At 41.9% G+C, this 23,616-nt stretch overlaps 1 protein-coding gene across 1 annotated transcript in view; it reads right to left on the reverse strand.

Annotated features, from left to right (window-relative positions):
* ADCY8 (adenylate cyclase 8) overlaps positions 1-23,616 on the reverse strand; it is a 578,382-nt gene that overhangs the window by 117,666 nt on the left and 437,100 nt on the right. The window contains exons 11-12 of the mRNA XM_030219235.1: positions 17,474-17,563; positions 4,135-4,307 (exon numbers count right to left, since the gene is read on the reverse strand). Coding sequence (XP_030075095.1) covers positions 4,135-4,307; positions 17,474-17,563 — 263 coding nt within the window. The remainder of the gene's footprint in view (positions 1-4,134; positions 4,308-17,473; positions 17,564-23,616) is intronic.

Consider the following 23,616-nt stretch of genomic DNA (forward strand, 5'->3'; position numbering starts at 1 on the left):
CTACGTGCCTGAGATAGTTGCTACTGCAATCTCAAGAAAGGAAAAAAAAAAGAAACAAACTTCTAGAAACCCAAGCAGTTATAGAGACTTTCGTGGCCCTTATGCTGATCTTTCCTGCACACTAAGGACATTTTTACTGTAGCTGTAAAAAATGGCCTTTTTTTTGTATTAATGACTACTATGTAAAAGACACTTGGGGCCCTGTTTAGTAAAGTGTGCTAGCATTTTTAGCAAACACTAATGCTAGAGACACCATAGGAATAATATGTGTGTCTCTAGCCTTAGCATACGCTAATTTTTAGCGCATGCTAAAAATGCTGGCACGCATACAGTGCAGCTTAGTAAACAGGGCCTTAAGGATTTTTCCCTAACCATCAGAAGACACCTTCAGGAGAACTAGGGAACTGGGAGTTTCTATTGATTTGCAAGTGAAGTGTTTTTCATTTTTTCAATATGGACTTGATATTGTTTTCATGAACTGATAAACTCATAAACAAGTTGGATATGACTATGAGAATTTAAATGAACATTGATTGATATGAACAATATATGAAGTTTTTTTTATGACCTACGATGTGGGCAATATATCAAAGGGGTTCCTTTGTTAATTGACAACTCTGCCGAGGTCTTTTTCTCCATATTGGTAACACACTCAGTTCCCACTATTAACAAAGATATTATACATCTTTTAACAGATTAGGTTTTGTGGACAGGATCATTAGTGCTCAGCCATTTTGAAAAATGGCTGGATGTGCACATACCGCCACCCATTTTGTAGGCAGTAAGGGCTCATGGACCATGTTTGGGCTATTAGTGTGTAATAATGTGGCAGCACTAACTAGTTAGCAGAGGAATGCCCACTCTCCGCCACCTTACATGCCTCCTCAAAAATATTTTTTCATGTGTGGTTAGTGTGGGCCAGTGGCGTAGGAAGGGGGGGTGGGAGGGGCGGTCCGCCCCGGGTGCACGCGCTCGGGGGGTGCCAGCCCCGCTGGTTCCCTGCTCTCTCTGCCCCGGAACAGGTTACTTCCTGTTCTGGGGCAGAGAGAGCAGGGAACCAGCGGGGCCGACGCAGCTCCGAGTGCATGGATCGGCCCTCCCGCAGGTAAGAATGCGGTCCGGGGGGGGGGGTGCGCCAAATGGGGGGGCACCGAAAGGGGGGGTGCGCCGAAGGGGGGGTCACGCCGTGCTGCACCGGGGGGGGGGGGGGGGTGTGCAGCGGCGACCTGCCCCAGGTGCCATTAGCCCTCGCTACGGCACTGGTGTGGGCACATTTGGCAGTTACTGCAGGACACCTGAGCACATTCTACAGTATGCCATTTTAAGCTGTGTAAGGTTAGCGCCTAACATAACTTAGGGGCCCTTTTACTAAGTTGTGGTAAAAGGGGGGGGGGGGGGCTGTGCTAGCATCAGCGTATGTCTTTGATGTGATGAGGCTCCCTTTTACTGCAGCAGATAAAAGGCTATCTTTAAAAAAAATAAATGGCTGTGCAGCCATTTCAGGGGGCAGCACTTACTGCCACCCATTGAGGTGGCGGTAAGGGTTCCTGCGCTAACCCGGTGGTAACCAGACAGCATGCGGCAGTGCCCGATTACTGCCGGGTAAACACTGTCGCTATAAAAATAGTAAATATTTTTGTAGCCCTGGAAATAGCATGCACTGGGGGTGGGAACTACTGCTGCAGTAGCCCAGCGGTAGTTCCTGTTTGGCGTGCGGTAAGCCTACGGTGGGCTTACCACTGCTTAGTAAAAGGGCACCTCAGTAAAAGGGCCCCCTATATAGGTACATATACATGGTAACATGGAGGGGCATAATTGAATGGGGCCGGCCATCTATAAGGGCGGCCATCTTCAAGGTCGGCCCCGTGAAGCGGCGTCCCAACCATATTATTGGAACAAGATGGCCGGCCATCTTTTGTTTCGATAATATGGTCGGAGCCGGCCAAATCTCAACATTTGGGATGGCTTTAGAGATGGTCGGCATTGGTTTTCAGCGATAATGGAAACTAATGGCGGACATCTCAAACCCAGCCAAATCCAAGGCATTTGGTCTTGGGAGAAGCCAGCATTTGTAGTACACTGGTCCCCCTCACATGCCAGGACACCAACCGGGCACCCTAGGTGGCACTGCAGTGGACTTAAAAAATTGCTCCCAGGTGCATACCTCCCTTACCTTGTATGCTGAGCCCCCCAAATCCCCCCCAAAACCCACTCCCCACAACTGTACACCACTACCATAGCCCTTAGGGATGAAGGGGGCACCTACATGTGGGTACAGTGGGTTTTGGGGGGGGTTGGAGGGCTCCCATTTACCACCAGAAGTGTAACAGGTAGGGGAGGGGATGGGCCTGAGTCCACCTGCCTGAAGTGCACTGCACCCACTAAAAACTGCTCCAGGGCCCTGCATAGTGCTGTGATGGAGCTGGGTATGACATTTGAGGCTGGAATAGGGGCTGGCAAAAGAATGTTTTTTAATTTTTTGGGGGGTGGGAGTGGGTTGGTGACCACTGGGGGAGTAAGGGGAGGTCATTCCCGATTCCCTGCGGTGGTCATCTGGTCAGTTGGAGCACCTTTTTCCCGCCCCTTTGCGGCACCATCCTTACACATGGGCGCCCTTAGAGATGGTTGTCCCCATTCGAAAATGCCCCTCCACATCTCTGTCTCTCCCTGCCAATTTTGGGGTACAAACTATAGAAGTCAACCCAGCACCAGTCTTACTTCCCAAATACTAGAGTTGCTGAAGGCCATTCTAGCCTCAATCCTGATAATAGAGATCTGGCCCATAGCATTCTACATGAAGATCAACCACTAGAGTGGAGGAATGATTATTTTATTTGTATTTTGCTCACACCTTTTTCAGTAGTAGCTCAAAATGAGTTACATTCAGGTACACTGGGTATATCCCTATCCCTGAAGGGTTCAAAATCAAATTTTGTATCTGAGGCAATGTAGAATTAGGGGCCCTTTTACTAAGCTGTGTAGGCACCTACGCATGCCCAATGTACATGAATTTGGAGTTACTGCCTGGCTACTGCGTGGCCCAGGCAGAAATTTTGTATTTTATGCACATCTGCTAAATGTGCTGGAAAATAATTTTTATTTTCTTGCGCGCGGCGGAAACCGGGTGGTAATCATCATTCTATGCACATAGATGATTACCGTACGGTTGCCGCATGAGATCTTACCGCTATCTCAATGGGTGGCGGTAAGGTCTCAGACCCAAGATGGACGTGCGCCAATTTTTATTTTGCCGTACGTCCATTTTGGGCAAAAATTTAAAAAGGGTCTTTTTTACAGGTGTGCTGAAAATGGATCTGCGTGCGCCCAAAACACATGCTTACATTAGCGCAGCCCATTTTTCAGTGCACCTTAGTAAAAGGACCCGTAAGTGACTTGCCCAAGATCACAAGGAGCAGCAGTGGGATTTCAGCTGGCCACTTCTGGATGCCAAGACTGGTGCTCTAAACACTAGGCCACTCCTCTACTCCACACTAAACACTCCTCCACTAAACACTACAAAAAGTAGGCAGAACAGAAGGAGTAGTGTAGTCAACAGGACACTTCCAGAAAAAATATGTGGGAAATAAGGATATAACAAGCACAAATTTATTTCATTAAAAAGACTTGGCACGGCACCATGTTTTGGCAAATGTGCCTGCCTCAGGAGTTTCATGAAATGGTTGATGGTTGTAAAAATAACTTGAAGTTTAAGGATCAAGAAAAAGACTTTTGAGTGCTGACATTCTAAATCTGGAGAAACCCGCAGACAAAGAGGTACAAAATTCATCAAACAGGAATAACAGTCTACTCCACTGAAGATGCATGGGCAGAACTTTACAGCATATACAGTATGTTGATTGTACCCCAACTGGAACTGTGAATATTGTGCATTAAGAATCTTTTAAACAAATTTATGTATTTATATATTAGCATTTATTTACCACCTTTTAAAGGAATTCATTCAAATAAATAATATGCATAATTTCTGTACTTCAAAAGATCTTACATATTCAACATAATTCACAAAGCACCATGTAACTGCATCTTAAATATTTTCAGATTATTACTCTGGTTGTAGTTAATAAAAAAAGAACGAACTGCACATTTTTTCAGAGATACATTCTTGGCACTTACTTTCCATTATGATGAAAGTTGTCATACCGAAGGAAGAGAGAAGTGTAAATGGTCTCAGTGAGAAGTGAATAGATCGCAATCATAATGAGCAGCACAGCCAACTTCAGGACCGAGTTGAGGCGCAGAAAGACAGCGCAGGTAACCATTGCGAGCACTCCAGTGAAGACAAAATACTGAACAAAAAAGAGCAGTGGTAAGACTTGGAAGTCACATGGAGAGTTCTTCTGCAGAGCTGCACATGACAGGGTATCCACTGTACCACCAGATGAGTCAGGCATTTTTACCCACAGACACAAAAAAGTCATTCCTGTCCACATATGGCCATATACATATGTAAACAACTTTTCATACTGACTGGTCTACAAGTACACTCCAAGACATGATGGTTTGTCCTTTGCCAGTGGGCATGCATGGGGTGGAGTTTGGGCTGAGCATGAGGCAGTTAGCACTACAGTCATAGATTGTGAAATATCTTAATCTATTCACATACTTGTGGCATATCTATGAGTGGGCCTGGATAGGCATACGCCCAGTCAGCAGCCACGCATCTGTGATGTGGCTGGCAGGGATCCCCAAGCCCCAACAGCTGACGACTCCTGTCATCTCTCCCTCCCTCCCCCACAGATGAGCTGGTGTCTCTTAATTCCACCCCTCCCCAAATAACTTTTAAACAATTCAGTTCTTTGCTGGCAGCAATAGCGTCTCACATATGCTACTGCACCAACCCCAAAGCCTTCTCTTTTACATGGTCCCACCTATGTGGAAACAGAATTTGAATCAGAGGGAAAGTTCTGGGGCCAGCACAGCAGTATTTATGAGTTGCTGCTCACTGCTGGTGAAGTACTGAAATGTTTAAAAGGTACACGTGGGGAGGGGGGAAGTTGAGAGATGCCAGATCACCTGCAGGGTGGGAGGTAGGGTTCTCATGCCCACCCAATTTGGGCTCAGGCCCACCCACAATTGGGTGTCTGGCTATACTACTTGCATGCACCAGCTCTTTAGCAGATGTAAGTGGTCAAATCTACATTCAAAACCACGGAAGCTAGTATTTTATAAAGACACATCAGCATTTGTATTTATAAAACAATGACTGTGTAGATGCCCTGGGAAGAGCTCTTGAGAACAATTGACCCCTTTCCAATTGGCCATTAGTGCCTGTCAAGCTTTTTTGTAAGAAATATTTTCCAGTGATACTGTCTAGCTTATTTTCGAAAGAGAAAGACGCCCATATTTCGACCCAAATCGGGAGATACTACTACTTAACATTTCTAAAGCGCTACTAGGGTTATGCAGTGCTGTACAGTTTAACAAAGAAGGAAGGTCCCTGCTCAAAGGAGCTTAGGTGTCTTTCTCCCGTGGGCGAACAAATCGGTATAATCGAAAGCCGATTTTGGTTGTCTTCAACTGTACTCCATCGCAGGAACGAACAAAGTGGATGGGGGTGTGTCGGAGGCGTGGTGAAGGCGGGACTGGGGCGTGGTTATCGGCCGAGGAGAGATAGGCGTCTTTAGCTGATAATCGAAACAAGAAGGGCGTTTTTGACTAGAATTTGGTCCGCTTTATTTGGACCCTTTTTTTTTTTCAGGTCCAAGTCCCAAAAAAGTGCCCCAACTGACCAGATGACCACTGGAGGGAATCGGGGATGACCTCCCCGGACTCCCCCAGTGGTCACTAACCCCCTCCCACCAAAAAACCCCCCACTTTACAAACTTTTTTTCCCAGCCTGTATGCCAGCCTCAAATGCCGTACCCACCTCCGTGACAGCAGAATATGTTCTGTCCTCTGACAGCCTTTCTCTGGTTCTGATGTGGCTCTCGGGTGAGTGTGACACCTTTTCTGTTATGCGCACTGCAGAGTCACATCAGCAATGCATTGTGGTGGGTGTAGGGTATTGGGCTCCGTGATTCCACTAGCTTGTGTTAAATGCTCACGATGTTGGTAGTGGTAGGCTCTACTCCCATGGTGCTTTTCCCTCTGCTTACTGGGTCAGTGTGCCCTGTTTTGTTTCTGGTAGTCCATGAAGTAGTGGCCATTTTTGTAAGCCAGTTTTAGCTCCCTTTCATGTGTTACTCACGTTACTGAAAGTGGGCATTGTACAGCATTCTGCCAGCTCTGACCTACTGCTAATCTCAGTACCAGGGAGACTCTTTGCCAGTGGGGCACAACCTCTGATCTGCAGTTAACTGTGAATAAACGTGCTTATTCCAATAAAGGACGTTTTCGGAGACATTAGTCTTCAGGTGTCAACTGGTGTGCCAAGGTTCTACAGCAGCAACAAGTCCTAGAGGCCTGGAGCACTTTTAGTGGGTACCGCAGTGCACTTCAGGCAGGCGGACCCAGGCCCATCCCCCCTACCTGTAACACTTGTGCTGGTAAATGGGAGGCCTCCAAAACCCACTGTACCCACATGTAGGTGCCCCCTTCACCCCTAAGAGCTATGGTAGTGTTGTACATTTGTGGGTAGTGGGTTTGGGGGAGGGGGTTGGGGGCTCAGCACCCATGGTAAGGGAGCTATGCATGTGGGAGCTGTTTCTGAAGGCCCCTGCACTGACCTCTAGGATGCCCAGTGTCCTGGCATGTCAGGGGGGGCCAGTGTACTATGAATCGTGGCCCCTCCCACGACCAAATGGCTTGGATTGGGACGTTTTTGAGCTGGCCGGTTTTAGTTTCCATTATTGCTAAAAAAACAAAACGCCCAGCTCAGAAATGAACAAATCCATGGCATTGGGTCCGTACAAACCGTATTTTCGAAACAAAAAAAAAAGACGTCCATTTTTTTCGAAAATACCGTCTGTCTCTCCTCTTCACGTACCCGTTTTCGGACATAGACGCCCATGGAGATAGGCGTTCACATTCGATTATGCCCCTCGACGTCTCATAGCAGAACTACCCCTAAAATTTAGTGCTGAACATGACAGAAAGGTTAGTCCCAGCTACCTCATGCTGCCCTGCTTTGTCCCCAGGAAGTAATATGTCACTACCATACAGTTAGAATATTTAGATTTTGCTGGCACATTCCATTGCACTTTGGATCATGCCATAATATTTTCTTCTAAAACAGTGGCTTAGCCACAGGTGGGCGGGCCCACCCACTTAGGGCTCAGGCCCACCCAACAGTAGCACATGTTTAGTGGTAGCTGGTAGGGATCCCAAGCTCTGCCAGCAGAAGACTCCCCCCTGATGGTAATGAAAACGCTACTCTCCACGATTCCGGCACCTGCACATGCTCAGTTTTCAGTGCATGCCTGCTGCAGACTGCCAAGGTGAAAAGAAGCGTTTTCCCACCAGCTGAGATATTTTTCTGGTTGTAGTGGGGAGGGGGGAGAACACTTGTTGCTCACCCATTTCTTGCTTAGGCCCACCTAAAATCTGTTGTCTGGCTACGCCCCTGTCTAAAATATGTTATATGGAGCCATACATTATTTTTCCATAAATGCTAGACATAAAATGTAAATGGGGTGTTTACACAAAAATGTCATCTGTATGGTGATACAGGGACTGGGGTAATCATCTGTCCTTCATTTACCCTACAGGTCAGGCATGTACTGCATGGGGCTGTATTACATGCTCTGGCAGATAGCACAGGTCACCTAATGCCAGGCAGGGTTGTTACACTTAATGCTACCTCTTGAGGTGGCGTTAAGTTCAACCATACTATCAGCAGTCATAACAGCTAGAGTGTGGGATGCACCCTTGTTCTAGCTTTTGGTGCTGTCCATACCAGATCACCATCCATGTCGTGCCAGAACTTGCCTCTAACTGCACAAAGAATATTTTCTGCGCTGACTTGTTTTACCATGTGGTAGCCATTCCAGGGGGTCCATGCAAATGGGTACCGCATGCTGACAGCTGCACTAGCTACTTAGTGAAATTTAGAAAACATCCTCCTACATGTATATTTATATCCATTTGTTTGTTTATTTTGATAATGCCATCCCTAAATGTACTTAGTTTATCAGGATAGTGTACCTATATTCCTTTCCTCATAGGAAGTCATTCAATCTCCTTTATCATTTGGATCACTCTTTTCTTTACCTTTTCTAATTCTGCACTAGCTTAATCATGAATTAAGGATAAAGAGTCTGAAAGTCAGAGGCAGCTGCTGCATAAAGTAAAACACCAGTGCTTTATTTCTACAGTCAGTGGCGCTATCCATTTTATTAGCATTGCTAGATATATATTTATGCGCTAGCCAGCATCACCATGTATCCATTTGAGTTAGGTCTGGCTTAACTGAAATGGCTAAGTTAATCTTGAGAGTGGCTGAACTTTGCATAACTTTTGGATCACTCCGGACCATCCCTACCTTATCTCCAAGCATATGGATAACATATTCATATAATTCAGAGAGAGAGAGAGAGAGAGAGAGAGAGAGAGAGAGAGAGAGAGAGAGAGAGAGAGAGAGAAGACATATGTGGTTGGCGTAAATGGCCAATCTTGCAGTGTAGGCACAATCTCTTCCACTTATGCTAATATTTGATGAAGGCACATCAGCTTACTAAATATGAAGTCTTTTATAAAATGCATATAGCAGTGCATATTTGGGCAGCACACACATCAGCAGAAGCCATTTTACAAAAGAATACATTCAGAAAAACAACATGGCTTGGGGTTTTGCATGTATGAATAGCACTAATTGCATCATATCTATATTAGTTGAATGTTCTAATGCATGCTTATTAGGTGGATCATTGGTATTATACTAACATTGTATTATATCTCTGATATTTGAATTCCAGTGCTGCTAAATGTGTATATTTTTGATACTGTTTCACTGTAGTTCTATTATTAAGTTCCAATTTACTGTTTTCAAGTTTACCGCATTTATTGTATTTATGTTTATTCTTGGTTATTTTACTACTGTTATGTTGTTAACAAAATTGTAAGTTTTATGTTAAACTGTTTCTGCTGTACATCGCCTTGGGTTAATCTCTTCATAAAGGCGGTGAATAAATCCCAATAAATAAATAAATAACAAAAAAAATAAAGGGCTGTTTTGCTACTTACACAAGCAAGTGATGGATTTTGCAAGTCCAAAGAGAACCAATTAAGGCACTAAGCTCCAGATTCTATATAGGTCACCCAAAGCTGGGTGTGCAAATTTGGGCACCAATTGCAGATCCGTGTTCAAATTAATTAGCTAATTAGGCACTAGCAATCCATAATTGGTGTTAATTGGCAGCAATTTGGAGTTACCTGTGCATCTGCCCTATGCCCTGTTTTATAGCATGTGACTCTATAGGGGGCATGGCCAAGGGAGGGGCACAGGCAGCTCAAGGAAATTTCCAGAAGTTAGGTGCAATGTTACAGAATACTGCCATTTACACATCTAAATTGGGCACCAGCATTTACTCCACCATTTGGAAGGCATAAATGCTCATGCCCAAAATTAGGCACCAAAATGCACGCTAAGCTATTCTATAAAGGTCATTTCACACGCTTAACTGTGGGTGCCATTTACTGAATTCCCTCCTAAAGAGTAATTCTATAACAGGATGTCAACTTGTACGTACCCGTTGTGCACATAAAGTGACACCATACTAGCATGTTCAGAGGTAAGTGTGCACTTATGCATATAATTGCTAGCAGGATGCTTAAGCGCTATTCTGTAAGGGTGCAACATATGTGGCATAGCGTGTAAATGCAAGGGGAGTGTACACTGGTAGAGCATGGGTGGACCTGTAGAGGTAGATGTTCAGCCGGCGGTGGTCAGCTTTTTTTTTGGCTGCTGACAACTTAGTCTCTGGATATTCAGAAAACCTCCTTCCTCAGCCAGTCTTTTTTTTTAATACAATTTTTTTCTTTCTTTTTTGAGTGCAGAACTTTCAACTGTGCATTTACTTGACATTAGTAGTAACTGTTCAAAGTAGTTGACATTTGTTGCTTGAAATAACAGCAGCTCTATTGCAGCAAGTATTGCAATAAAAATGACACATCTTTAAACTGAGACCCCCAACAGGCACCCATTTCACCACTGATTCTTTGGGGGATCTTTCAAAAGTCATTTGCAATGTTTGCTCTTGCATCCCCACTCTGCTGCGAATGCAAGAGCAAGCATTGCGAGTGATCTTTGGAAGATCCCCTGAAGAAGCAATGGTGTAACAGGTGCCTGTTAGGGTCTCAGTTTGAAGATGTTGAAATACTTGCAGCGACCTCCATCTTCCAGATCTCTTCTGGATGCTGATTCACTAGCTCGGTATTTTGTGAATAAGGTCTCTTCACTCATATCTTCAATATCTTCTCTATTATTGCCCGCTATTATCCCAATATATCCTAGTGATTCCTCTTCACTTAATGGTTGACTGGTTTCTCCCCCTGGTCCACTTTTTTAATTCTGTCCCTCATTCAATTCTCTGTTTTACCTTCAGGTATGCATCTCACTACCTCACCTCTCGATCCTTTTCCTTCTTGTGGATAAAACTTCTAGATATGATCTTCTTCCATTAATTTTACATTTGGTCACCTTGAATCTCTCATCTGGCTTTGTCCATGACTCCTGGAAGAAAGCTATTATTAAGCCCATTCTGAAGAAGACTTCATCCGATCCATCTAGGACAGAACATTACCGGCCCCTTTCGAATCTCTCCATAGTGTCTATAATTAAAGAAAATGTTGTTTTTGACTAATTAGTTCAATTCTCTGACCAGCATTTTGTCTTGCATCCTTGCCAGACAGGGTTTCGAGCTTTACATAGCACCAAAACCACTATTACAGCTTTAAATAGTGAGCTTCATTATTATCTTGATTCAGGTTCTGTTGTTCTTCTGGTTTCTTTGGATCTCTCTACAGCTTTTGACCTGGTGGATCATTCTCTTCTGTTAGCTCACCTTCAAACCCTGGGAATCTCTGGTACTGCTCTCTGGTGGTTATTTTCATTCCTCTATGATAAGTGTTTCTCTGTCTCTTCCTGTTCATCTGCTAGACCACTGAACTGTGGTGTTCCCCAATGTTCAGTTCTCTCTCCTCTACTATTTAATATATTTTTTTAAGTTCTTTAGCTCTTCTCATTCAGAATTGCAACATTAAAATTTTAATTTATGTCAATGATATTCTTCTGATTTTCCCATTGTCTCCATTCGCTCCTGATTTAGCTCCGTTACAGTCATGTCTCCACTTGCTTGCGGATTGGCTTGACAACACAAAATGGTACTCAATCCTTCCAAGATTACAGCCTGTTGGATCACAGGTTTCCTTTCCCCTCAATCTATTGCAATTAATCTCTTCAATGTTCACACTGTTCCTGTCTCATCTTTCCATTACCAAGGGGTAATATTTGATTCCAAATTGGCATTTGATCACCAGGTTTCCCAAGCTGTCAAAAAGGGTTTCTTTTGACTTTGCTGAATTCGATCTGTTAAGCGATTTCTTGATTTCTCTTTGCTTCACACTCTCATTCAGGCATTTGTCATCACCTACATTGACTACTGTGATTCCATTTACTGTGGCATTTTGAATTACCTCCTTCGTCATTTACAAAAACTTCAAAATTCTGCCGCCCGCTTCATATGCAATGCCAAACGATATGATCATGTTACTTAACTTCTTTCTCACTTACACTGATTGCCTGCCCATTTTAGATGCCAGTTTAAAGTCCTCTGTCTAACGCATAAGGCATTACACTTAGGTGCTACACTTAGGTGCCCCATCATTATCTCTCCTCTCTTACCATTCCGTACACTCCACGTGCTTTTCGATCTCTTGACTCTCACCGATTGGTTCTCCTATCACTAGATATGCTCACTATGAAACAACCTATGCTTCAGTCTACTGTTTTCTTTCTCCCTCCCTTTGGAATGGTTTGCCCACTTATTTTAGAGCTTTTGGTTTTCAATTGAATCTGGGTTCCCCAGAGACTAATGGTTCTGCTCTGCCTCAATAGCTAGGGGATAGAGTGGTGGTCATTTTCTTGTGTGACTGTGGTTTGATTGTTTATCTTTCCTGTTTTAAATGGCATTCCTTTGCAATTTTTCCATTTTTAATTTGATTTTAGTGTGAGCTGCCTTGGCCTGGTTTCAGATTTGGTGTGATACAAAATTTGTAATAAACATAAACATAAAAATTATGTGTACCTACTTTGTAGGCATGGACATTTACACCAGCCATAGAGCTGATGTAAATGTTTGCACCTAGATTGCAAAATAACACACATACCCCTGGATTCTATATATTTAGCCCAGAATTGCACCCCCAAATTTGGGTGTGTTCCCAAGATATGCGTGAAAATTAATTGAGTAATGAGCCTTTAACTATCAATAATTGGGTGCTAACACCAATGATCGATATTAATTGGCATTCATTAAAATTTGCACTTGCACCTAGCTGCACACTATTCTATTGTTACAGAATCGCACTTGGCGCCAATTTCTTCCAGTGACAAATTATTGAGCGCCGTTTACTGAATCCAGCCCATAGATCAAAAGAATTTATAATCTATGTACATAAATTAGAACACTCTATTCCTAAGTATCCCGAATCTACTCCTTCCCTCCTCTTCAAAGAGAGAAGCAGTAGGTCTTCTGGGGCAGGAATGATGCCTAATTGCTTCTGCTTCACAGGTGGTAAAATGTAAAATGGCAACCGCTGTCCTATGGCTCACTTTTGCCTTTCATGTATAGGATAAAGGCAAGCTGTGGATCTGTGGACATTACTTTGAATTTTGGTGCCTGCAGGCCAAGAGTAATAGGGCATTTCTCTTGCTCCCAAACAACTGCAGCTTCTTTCTGAGGTAGAGGAAAGGGCAACTGTCCAGTTGGGATTCTGGATATGATCAAGGTAGCCTGATCTGACTATTGAGTTGGTTTGGGGTTTCTAAGGCAGTAGGGGGATTGAGTATGGGGAGAATAATGAAGGTCTGGGGGTATTTTTAGAATGTATAACAATTAAGCTGAGGGTGGGGGGGGGGGGGGAATGGACCACGGGGTTACATGCACCTTTAAATTTGTAGAGACCAGATCGCATAACATGTTGCCATGGCTGAGAATGCACAGTTTTCTTGGCCACAGTAATGCAAGGGAACTTTCTTGCAGCAACACAGCATGAAAATGTGTTACTGTACTGCAGCTTAGTAAATTGCTCTCTTTATCTGTTAATCTATAAGATGCCACCAGTTTGTGTGTTCTGATACCTCATACAGTTTAAAAGAGCAGTAGAAATAATTTTGTATGGTGAACCAAAGAACTAATGAACTGACCTTTAATTACAAACTGTATGAAATATTTATAGATCCCTGCATAGATTAACACATTACCTATTCTCCAGTATCTGGCAAGAGTATTCTTTGTGCCTCGTTCTGACTGTATTTCAGTGAGTCTTATTCTGCAATAGACATCCTCCCTAAGGAGCAGGATAATGAAACACAATGCTGCTTGCCTGTTTCTATGACATGCTACAAGGAGGGAATAATGGAGCTAACTTACATTGCAAGAAGCTATGAGTCAATGCCAGGCTAAAATTAACCAGCAGCATAGCACAATCTCCTAAAACAGATAGCAATGTCTAGTGTTTTACAGAATATTTGTCAGGCCCAGGTGATCTTCGGGAATAATTAGTACACTATAACCTGCTGGTTACATGCATAGTCTTTGAAACCTGAGAGATGGGTCTGGATGTCATCACAGACGCATATCATGTGACCATCAACAGGTCTGAAAGGATTAAAGGAAAATGAACCGCAGTTATAGAATTCTTGTCTCAAGGGCCCTCCTACAGATGGACGTGTCAAACATAAAAATGACTATCTGAAAACCATAATCAAACCAGAAAATTAGACGTTTTTCTGGCTGAATTATGGCTGTGAGCTCTACGTTTCTTTGAGACATTTTCGGCAAAACATCTCAATTCGGACTTAGATGTCATATCGAAAATGCCCCTCCACGAAACAAAGCAGAAACCTATTTTCCTTTATAGAATAGGCTCCTACTGTGCATCCTCCAGATGCTTAATTCTAGGTGCCCTATTATAGAATTGTCTCCATTATGCCAATAATACATCCGTGCTCTTCAGCTCTGTTAACCCTGCTGCTGCTCCTCGCAGTGACCCCTCCTTACGTCAGCAGCTCTACTTTATCACCCTCTCCCTCCTCCCCCTCCCTCCCCTTAACCCTTTCCTTACCTCCTATCTCCCACCTTTCCTCTTTCCTTGCAACACTTCCCTCCCCCCCAATCGTACCCCTCGTTGGCCTTCAGCCCAGTTGTGTCCGACCCCTCCTAATCGGATTGGCCTATTTCTTTGCCAAAAATGTGTGGCTCTTTCAACTTTTTCTCCTTTTGTACAATGATTTTTAGGTGTTCAAAGACAATTCCTTCTTTGAGAGAAAGCACTAGGGTAGTTTCTCTTGCTAGCCCTCGGATCACACCAGCCACTTTCATTTTCAGAATATTCACAATCACCGTAATTATATATATGGTGCTCAAAATTACGCACGGAAACATGGGCACACACGCAATTCTATGTATAATTTAATTGATAAACATGCTAATTAGCATTAATAATTGGGAGCTAATGATCAATTATCAGTCCTAATTGGCATTAATTATAATTTTTGCACACAGTTCTATAGAATAAGGGAGATCCTGCCTAATTTAGGCATGAGAAATTACACCCAGGTTTTATTTGATGTACATCCTCACACTCAAAATAACCGCTATTCTATAAACAAGCGCCGTTTATAAAATAGCACTTATCGCTAATTTTTTTTATCGATGTTCAAATTTGGGCAGCATTTATATAATTGAGCCCAATATGTATGAGATAGATTTGCATATACTGGAAGTAGTATGTGCAAGTCTATCCCGTCCATATTCATTGTGGACGTCCTGAAAATGTGTCTGATTAGCTGTGTCCCAAGGCTTGGGTTGAGAACAACTACATTAGGGCCCTATTTATTTATTTATTTATTTATTTATGTATTCATTATTAGGATTTATTTACCGCCTTTTTGAAATAATTCACTCAAGGCAGTGTACAGTATTTAGTAGTTACCATACAGTAATTAACACAGTTTAATGTATGGTAATTGCAAAGTCTCTGCAACTTTATTTCATGCCATTTATTTCATTTATTTCAATATTTAGCTCATCCTCCTAAAAATGATCAGAGCAATTTCCATAAAATCATAGAGGTTGATATTCAGCTGTATTTAAGGGGGAAGTTATCAATGTAGGCTACCATTAAGATGTGTCATTTTACTGTTAACCCAGGTTTTTAGTAACTAGGGGGCCCTTTTACTACACCGTGTAGGCACCTACACGCGCCTAACGCATGTTAATTTGGAATTACTGCCCAGCTACCCTGTGGCTTGGGCGGTAATTTCATTTTTTATGTGCATCCACTACACTCGCCGGTTAACGTGTGAGACCTTATTGCTAAGTGAATGGGTGGCAGTAAGGTCTCAGACCCAAAATGGATGTCTGCCAATTTTCTTTTTGCCGCACGTTCATTTTTGGCCCCCAAAACGAAGGCATTTTTTACAGGTGCGCTGAAAAATGGATCTGCGTGCATCCAAAACATGTGCCTACATTACCGCAGGTCACTTAGTAAAAGGACCCCTAAGTCTTGCTGCATAAAATGGGACCTGTGCCAAAAAATAGCATGAGTTAATGGTAAAATAATCCACATTGACGGCAGCCCATATTGATAACTTCCTCCCCTTAATCAGGCAGAAGAGGCTCCTGCCCAGTTAAATAGTGCTGACCAATCCCCAGCTACCATTCAGCAGCCCTTAACAGGAGAGTGGCACTGAATAGTAGCACATACCGATGCAACACTCTCCAGGCAGAGTCTGGGTGGTCCTAGAAATTATCAAGGTACTCTCAATGTTCAGTGCCAGTGCCCCAATAACCATCTGCACAAGGAGGACCACATAAAAAGCTGTTCTAACTGGGTACCAGTGCTGAATATCCATAGTAACTGGATAACTTCCTTGAACCGCCAAAGACCTGGATAGCTAGTGCTGGTAGCCAGATATGGCTAGACACCGAACATCGAGTACTTACTGTGCCCGTGACAGTCAGCATTTCTACAATACTGACCACCATGGAATGAATATCAGCTCAGTACATAATAATGCATAATTTGCCATGTTAACAGTTAACACAAAATAGCTATTTCCATGTTAACTGAAAGGTGCAGTTCCTACCTTTCACTGCTTCTTTCCATGTTAGGTGGATAACACAACAAATTGCCCTGTGTTTTTAGCACAGCACTTGCATGAAGGGGGGAAGTTATCAATGTGGGCCACCATTAAGACAGGTTATTCCTCTATTAACCACAGTTACTAGTAACTAGGTCTTACTGCATAAAATGGAACCTGTGCCAAAACAGCATGAGTTAGTGATAAAATAACACATCTGGATAACTTCCCCCTTAGTGTGAAGAGTTTCTGGTATCCAGAGCTGGTATTGTGATGTCAAAATGCCTCATTCCACCAATGCTTAAGAGCCAACCTCATCAGTGATGTCACAATGGCTTGACTGTCCTGTACTTGGCTCACTTTTATTATATATGGCAGTGATTTCAGATTCTAGAGACATTTCTTTTTTCTTTCTTTAAGAAGGGGGGGAAGTTATTAATGTGGGTGACTGTTAAGATGTGTTATTTTACTATTAACCCCAGTTATTAATAACTATGTCTCATTGCAAAAAATAGGACGTGCTAAAATAGCATGAGTTAGGGATAAAATAATACACCTAGGACCAGATTCTATATATGTTGCCTAAACAATTGGTGCCGAAGGAAAGCACACTTAGGCACGGTTTAAGAATATGCCTAAATCCATCCGCGTTTCTAGAATTTAGGTGCAGCCAATTATGCCAATAAAAACCTAGTGTAAATGCCCATGTCTAATTTTAAACATAGAGCGGGTTATTCTATAACACTGCGCATAAATATTTGGAACGCCAATGACCCAGCCATGCTCCTCCCATAGCCACGTCCCTTTTTGGGAGCCACATGATAGCATTTACACAGACCACATTATAGAATATGCTTAGCGAATAGTACACGTAAATTCTAATTATTGCCAATTAGTGCTAATTGCTTGTTACCATCTAGCACTGATTAGCTCGTTATTCAATTAAGTTAAATGCACAAATCAGCTATGCGTGCTGATTTGCACACGTAACTCAAGGCACCATATATAGAATTAGGTGGCTAACCAGTAGCCCACAATGATAACTATGCACCTAACAGTTAATGTATGTTAATTGCTGCTCTGACAGCTAACATGGCTTAGTAAATAGGCCTTTTATCTTTTATTCACCTGATTGTTCAATAAAAATCTGGTTCATTTCTATGAGCACTGACATGAGGTTTACAAGAAGAGGCTTAAAAAATGCTGTACCTCTGGATAGAAGCAGATATCGGTGAATAAGACAGATGAATTGAAGGTCTGGTTCTTTAAGGTAACTGACTTATCAAAATCACACCATAGCTGTGGATGAAAATAAAAAACAAAGCCAGTAAGACAGGTTGCTGTAGTATATTGAACAATGCAAAAAAGTTAGTATGACATATTTACATCTGCTTGTTCAATGCAAATACATCAGAAATAATTAGGCATTAGAAGATAGGATTTGCTTTTCAGTGGCAGTAAAATCTTGAGTAAATCCAATTGCAGATATGTATTTATTGCTTCATGTGGCAATAGGGAAGGTGATTTTCAAAGCCATTTCCCTGAGTGACAGAGAGGGGCATCTTTGATATGACGTCTCAATCCAACTTTGGACATTTGCAAAAAAATGTCCAAAATCTGAATAGGAAAGAAGGTCATTTTCAAAAAAACAAAAAGTCTATTTTTTAAATACTATTTTGAACAAGGTTTTATGATTTAGATGTTTGTTTTTTGATCCATTTTCAAACAAAAAACGTCCAAGTGCAAAACGCACAAAATCAAGCCATTGGGATGTAGGAGGAGCCAGCATTTTTAGTAGACTAGTCCCCCAGACATCCCAGGAAAGCAATAGGGCACCCTTGGGGGCACTGCAGTGGACTTCATAAAAAGCACCCAGGTACACATCTCACCATTGCTCCCTTATCGTCTACTGGGTTCCCCCAAAACCCACTACTCCCAACTGTACACCCATAGCCCTTAGGAGTGAAGGGGACACTTATATGTGGGTACGGTGGATTTCTGGTGAGTTTTGGAGGACTCACAGTTTCCTCCACAAGTGTAACAGGTAGGGGGATGTATGGGCCTGGCTCACCTGTCCGCAGTGCACTGCACCCAACACTAGACTACTCCAGGGACCTGCATGCTGCTCTGATGGACTTGAGTATAACATCTGAGACTGGCATAGAGGCTGGTAAGTAATGTTTTTAATCACATTTTGGGGGGATGGGAGGAGGTTAGTAACCATGGGGAGAGTAAGGGGAATTCAGCCCTGATTCCCTCCAGTGGTCATCTGGTCATTTAGGCAACCTTTTTGTGCCTTATTCATTATAAACCAACAAAAGAGTCAATCCCAAAAATGTGAAAATCTGGCAAAACAAAAACAAAACGGGTGTGAATAGAGAACTCCACAGCAAATGTTCAAATATATAATAATTAAATAATTAATAATTTTATAAGAGTTCAATGGAGAGTTCAGTATAGACTGTACCTACAGCCGAGGAATACTTCAGTGAGTCAGGCTGCGAAAAGTGGCTCACTTGAAAGCTCTATACATCATAGAATACTCTCCAAACAGAACTCTCAATTTAAAGTGTGATTAATATGGTGCATGACCCCAAAATTGAAGTGTGAAATCAAAACCTAAGCATTAAAATAGTAGTAGTGTTCTCTACAAACATCTTACGTCGCCAGAGTCCACCTGATGGAGGAAAAAAGGTGAACTCCTTTATATATTGAGTGAAGTTAATGTCTTTCAACCTTATAAACTCTAACAAACACTGGGAATTGAGAAACAGACAGGAGCAGACTTATCTGAACTTGCAACTCTGTCGCTCATATGATGTAAGTTCCAAACATATGGCTGTCCAAGTGTTAGGAACGCCCAGATCCCGCCCTTAGCATGCCCCTGACACGTTTCCTTGTGATTTGAATGCACTTCTGACAGACTTCATAGAAAAACGCCTAAAAATTGGTTTTGAAAATACCTATTTGGACGTTTTTGTGAGAAAAATGTTCAAATGCAGATTTATGCCACTTTTTGGGTGTTTTTCTCTTTTGAAAATGAGTTCCAGAGTCTTTTAAATACTGAAATGTTTTTTGTTTGAAAAGCGACCAATTTTTATGTGGGTATAAGCATGCACATAGTTCAAAAATATATGTACACCCTGACCCCCTACCCCCTTTAACTCTATGCTGCTACAGTATTTATATACGCAACCCTTCTAAAATGACCTTGTTTTCATACCAAGCTGCACTAGTTGACTTTTCTTTACATTTCTAAAGCTTTGGTCATGTTCTTGAGAATTAGATTAATCTGTGACTTTCAATTTGCATATCTTTGCTACTGCACCTCAGAGAAAGGAAACATCATTGAAACAGAAGCAACTTGGTTGCTGGAAGAATCTTTGAAGAGCAGCTAAGTATAATTTAGTTTCTCTGCATATTCAATTGCATTTTTCTGTGTTTTCAAAATAAAAGAGGAGTTTATTATGCCTCTGGGACATCCTCCTGCCTGTTCATTTCCTCTCCAGTGCAGTAACAGCATTGTTGGAGCCAGTGCACAAGGACTGGCACCATTCCTCTGGCATCACAGCTGTGCATTCCATGTCAAATGCTGCAGCATGTCTGATAAAGAGAAGAGATGGCTGAGGGGAGATATGATAGAGGTTTATGAAATAATAAGTGGAATGGAATGGATCTCTTGTTTATTCTTCCAAAAATACTAGGACTAGGGGACACACAATGAAGCTACAAAGTAGCACATTTAAAACAAATCAGAGAAAATATTTCTTCACTCAATATGAAATTAAACTCTGGAATTCATTGTCAAAGAATGTAGTAAAAGCAGTTAGCTTAGCAGGGTTTAAAAAAGGTTTGGATAACTTCCTAAAAGTCCATAAGCCATTATTAAAATGACTTGGGGAAAATCTACTGCTTATTTCTAGGATAAGTAGCATAAATTGTATTGTACTGTTTTGGGATCTTGCCAGGAACTTGTGACCTAGATTGGCCACTGTTGGAAACAGGATGCGTGGCTTGATGGACCTTCGGTCTGTCCCAGTATGGCAATACTTATGCACTTATATAAAGGGTTGCAAGTGGCATGACTACATCATTCCTTTCCTGTAGAAACAGCACTGGCTATCCATACTGTACAAGGCCAAACTTAAAACTATCTCTGATCTTCAAGGACCTCAGACAATATGGGCCAGAGTACCTAAGAATGAGTTAGCCCATTATACACTTTTGCAGTCTCTAAGGCCCCCTCAAGGAACATCTGTAACTATATGTTCATCTAAGAAAACCACAGGATGTGACATTCACCAATGAATCCTCTTAGGAGTAGCCCCCCTCCCCCTCCCCACTCTAGAACTCACCTTACTCAAACCTACCTCTATTTCAGGAAGCAGGTGAGAACCTGGCTCTTTCCCCAAGGATTTAATGGCTATGGCAACTGATTATCCATAAACTCCACATCTGAGACCAGCTCTAAATACCTTCAACTGGAAATATAAGAACATAAGAATAGCAGTACTGGGTCAGACCAATGGTTCATCCAGCCTAGTATCCTGCTTCCAACAATGCACAATCTAGGTCACAAGTACCTGGCAGAAACCCAAATAGTAGCAATATTCTATGCTACCAATCCCAGGGCAAGCAGTGGCTTCCCCATGTCTATCTCAATCGCAGACTATGGACTTTTCCTCCAGGAACTTGTCCAAACCTTTAAACCTAGATACATTAACCGCTCTTACCACATCCTTTGGCAATGAATTCCAGACTTTAACAGTTTGCTGAGTGAAAAAATATTTCCTTTTATTTGTTTTAAAACTATTTCCATGTAATTTCATTGAGTGTCCCCCTAGTACATAAACTGATTTGCTTTTTCCCTTCTACACAACTCAGGATTTTGAAGACCTCAGTCATATTTCCCCTCAGCCACTTCTTTTCTAAGCTGAAGAGCCCTAACATCTTTAGTCTTTCCCCAAATGAAAGGAGTTCCATCCCCTTTATCACTTTGGTTTCTCTTCTTCAAACATTTTCTAATTCCACTATCTCTTTTTTGAGATACAGCAACCAGAATTGAATGCAATACTCAATTTGAGGTTGCACCATGGAGCGATACCGAAGCATTATAGTATTCTTAGTCTTATTTACCATTCCTTTCCTAATAATTTCAAGCATCTTATTTACTTTTTTAGCCACTGCAGCACACTGGGCAGAAGATTTCAGCGTATTATCTACATTGACACCTAGATCTTTTTCTTGGGTACTGATTCCCAAGATGGACCCTAGCATCAGGTGACTAAGATTTGGACTATTCTTCCCAATGTGCATCACTTTGTATTTGTCCACATTGAATTTAATCTGCTAAGGTCTTCCTGCAATTTTTCACAGATTGCATGTGCTTTAACAACTTTGAATAGTTTTGTGTCATCTGCAAATTTAATCACCTCACTGGTCATTCTCATTCCCAGATCATTTATAAATATGTTTACTAGCACCAGTCACAGTACAGATCTCTGTGACACTCCACTGTTCACCCTCCTCCATTGAGAAAAATGGCCATTTAACCCTACCCTCTGTTTTCTGTCCAATAACCAATTCCTAATCCACAACAGAACATTGCCTCCTATCCCATGACTCTTTAATTTTCTCAGGAGTCTCTCATGAGGACCTTTGTCAAAAGCTTTCTGAAAATCTAGATACACATATCAACCGGCTCACCTTTATCCACATGTTTATTCATGCCTTTAAAGAAATGAAGCAAAGTAGTGATGCAAGACTTCCCTTAACTGAATCCATGCTGACTCTGCCCCATTAAGCCACATTTGTCTATGTGTTCTGTAATTTCATTCTTTATAATAGTTTCCACTATTTTTCCTGGCACTGAAATTTCCCAGATAACCACTTGAATTCTTTTAAAAAAATCAGTGTTATATTGGCCACTCTCCAATCTTCAGGTACTATGGACAATTTTAATGACACAGATCAGTAGATCAGCAGTTTCATGTTTGAGTTCTTTCAGTACCCTATGGTGCATGCCATCCATTCCAGGTGTTTTACTACTCTTTAATTTGTCTCAGTTCATCTTCCAGTTTTTCCAAGATTTCTTTCAGCTCCTCCACATCATCACCCTTGAAAATAATTTCTGGTACAGTTAGACCTCTTACATCTTCTTTTATAAAGATCGAAGCACAGAATTCATTCAGTCTCTCCACTATGTCCTTGTCCTCCCTGAGTATCCTTTTTGTTCCTTAATGAACTAACGGGCCCACGGATTCCCTCACAGGCTTTCTGCTTCTGATGTACCGGAAAAAGTTGTCACTGTGAGATTTTGCCTCTGCGGCAAGTTTCTTTTCATATTTTCTCTTAGCCTTCTTTACCAATGCTTTGTACCTAAGTTGTCAGCACGTATGTTGCTTGTTATTTTCTTCATTCGGGTCCTTTTTCTGTTCTTTAAAGGATGTTCTTGTAACTCTAATGGCCTCTTTCAATTCAGCTTTTAACCATGTTGGCTGCCATATGCTCTTCTTTCCACCTTTGTAAATACATGGAATACATATAATTTGCCTTCAGTCTAGTCACCCACTCATTTATCCCACACCTTTTTTTTTTTACCTATCATGTCTGTCTATTATAAGACTCAACTTGTCCCTTCTGCTGCCTATTAAAATTGTATTATGCTTTGTGTGTATCATATCTATGTTATATAAATGTTCTTGTATGCTGCCTATTATGTTATCATTCATATTCTGTTGACATTTATCATATTTCTGTTATATGAATGTTCTACTGTGCTGTTTTAACATGCACATTTCTGACACTGTACTATATTATTACTATTACTATATTTTCTTGTCTACCTTTAAGTTCACCTCAATGTTTTAACTGTGTTTTACATTGCTATTTGGAGGCATATTTTCAAAGCACTTAGACTTACAAAGTTACGTGGAGGGGCATTTTCTATATGACATCTGAGTCCAATTTAGACGTTTTATACAAAATGTCCAAAACCTAAATAGGAAAGAAGGTCATTTTAAAAAAAGACCTGACACGGGCCGTGTTTCGGCGCACAAGCGCCTGCCTTAGGGATTTTTACAGACAGCGTCCGGCAATTTACTTAGATTGTCTGAATATTCCCGCTCATATATTGTGAAGACACAGTCTGACCCCTGAGGCAGGCGCTTGTGCACCAAAACATGGCCCGTGTCAGGTCTTTTTCACAATAAAGGATAGCCATTGTCTCTTTCTTGAAGGCTCAGTGTTGCTTTTTCTTGTTTATGTTTTACGCTTGTATGCTGTATTACCTGAAACATAACCATAATATGCAATTCTATACTGTAAATAGCACCTTCTAAAATTTCTGTTTA

Source organism: Microcaecilia unicolor, chromosome 1 (assembly GCF_901765095.1).
Source record: "Microcaecilia unicolor chromosome 1, aMicUni1.1, whole genome shotgun sequence".
NCBI classification, from domain to species: Eukaryota; Metazoa; Chordata; class Amphibia; order Gymnophiona; family Siphonopidae; genus Microcaecilia; species Microcaecilia unicolor.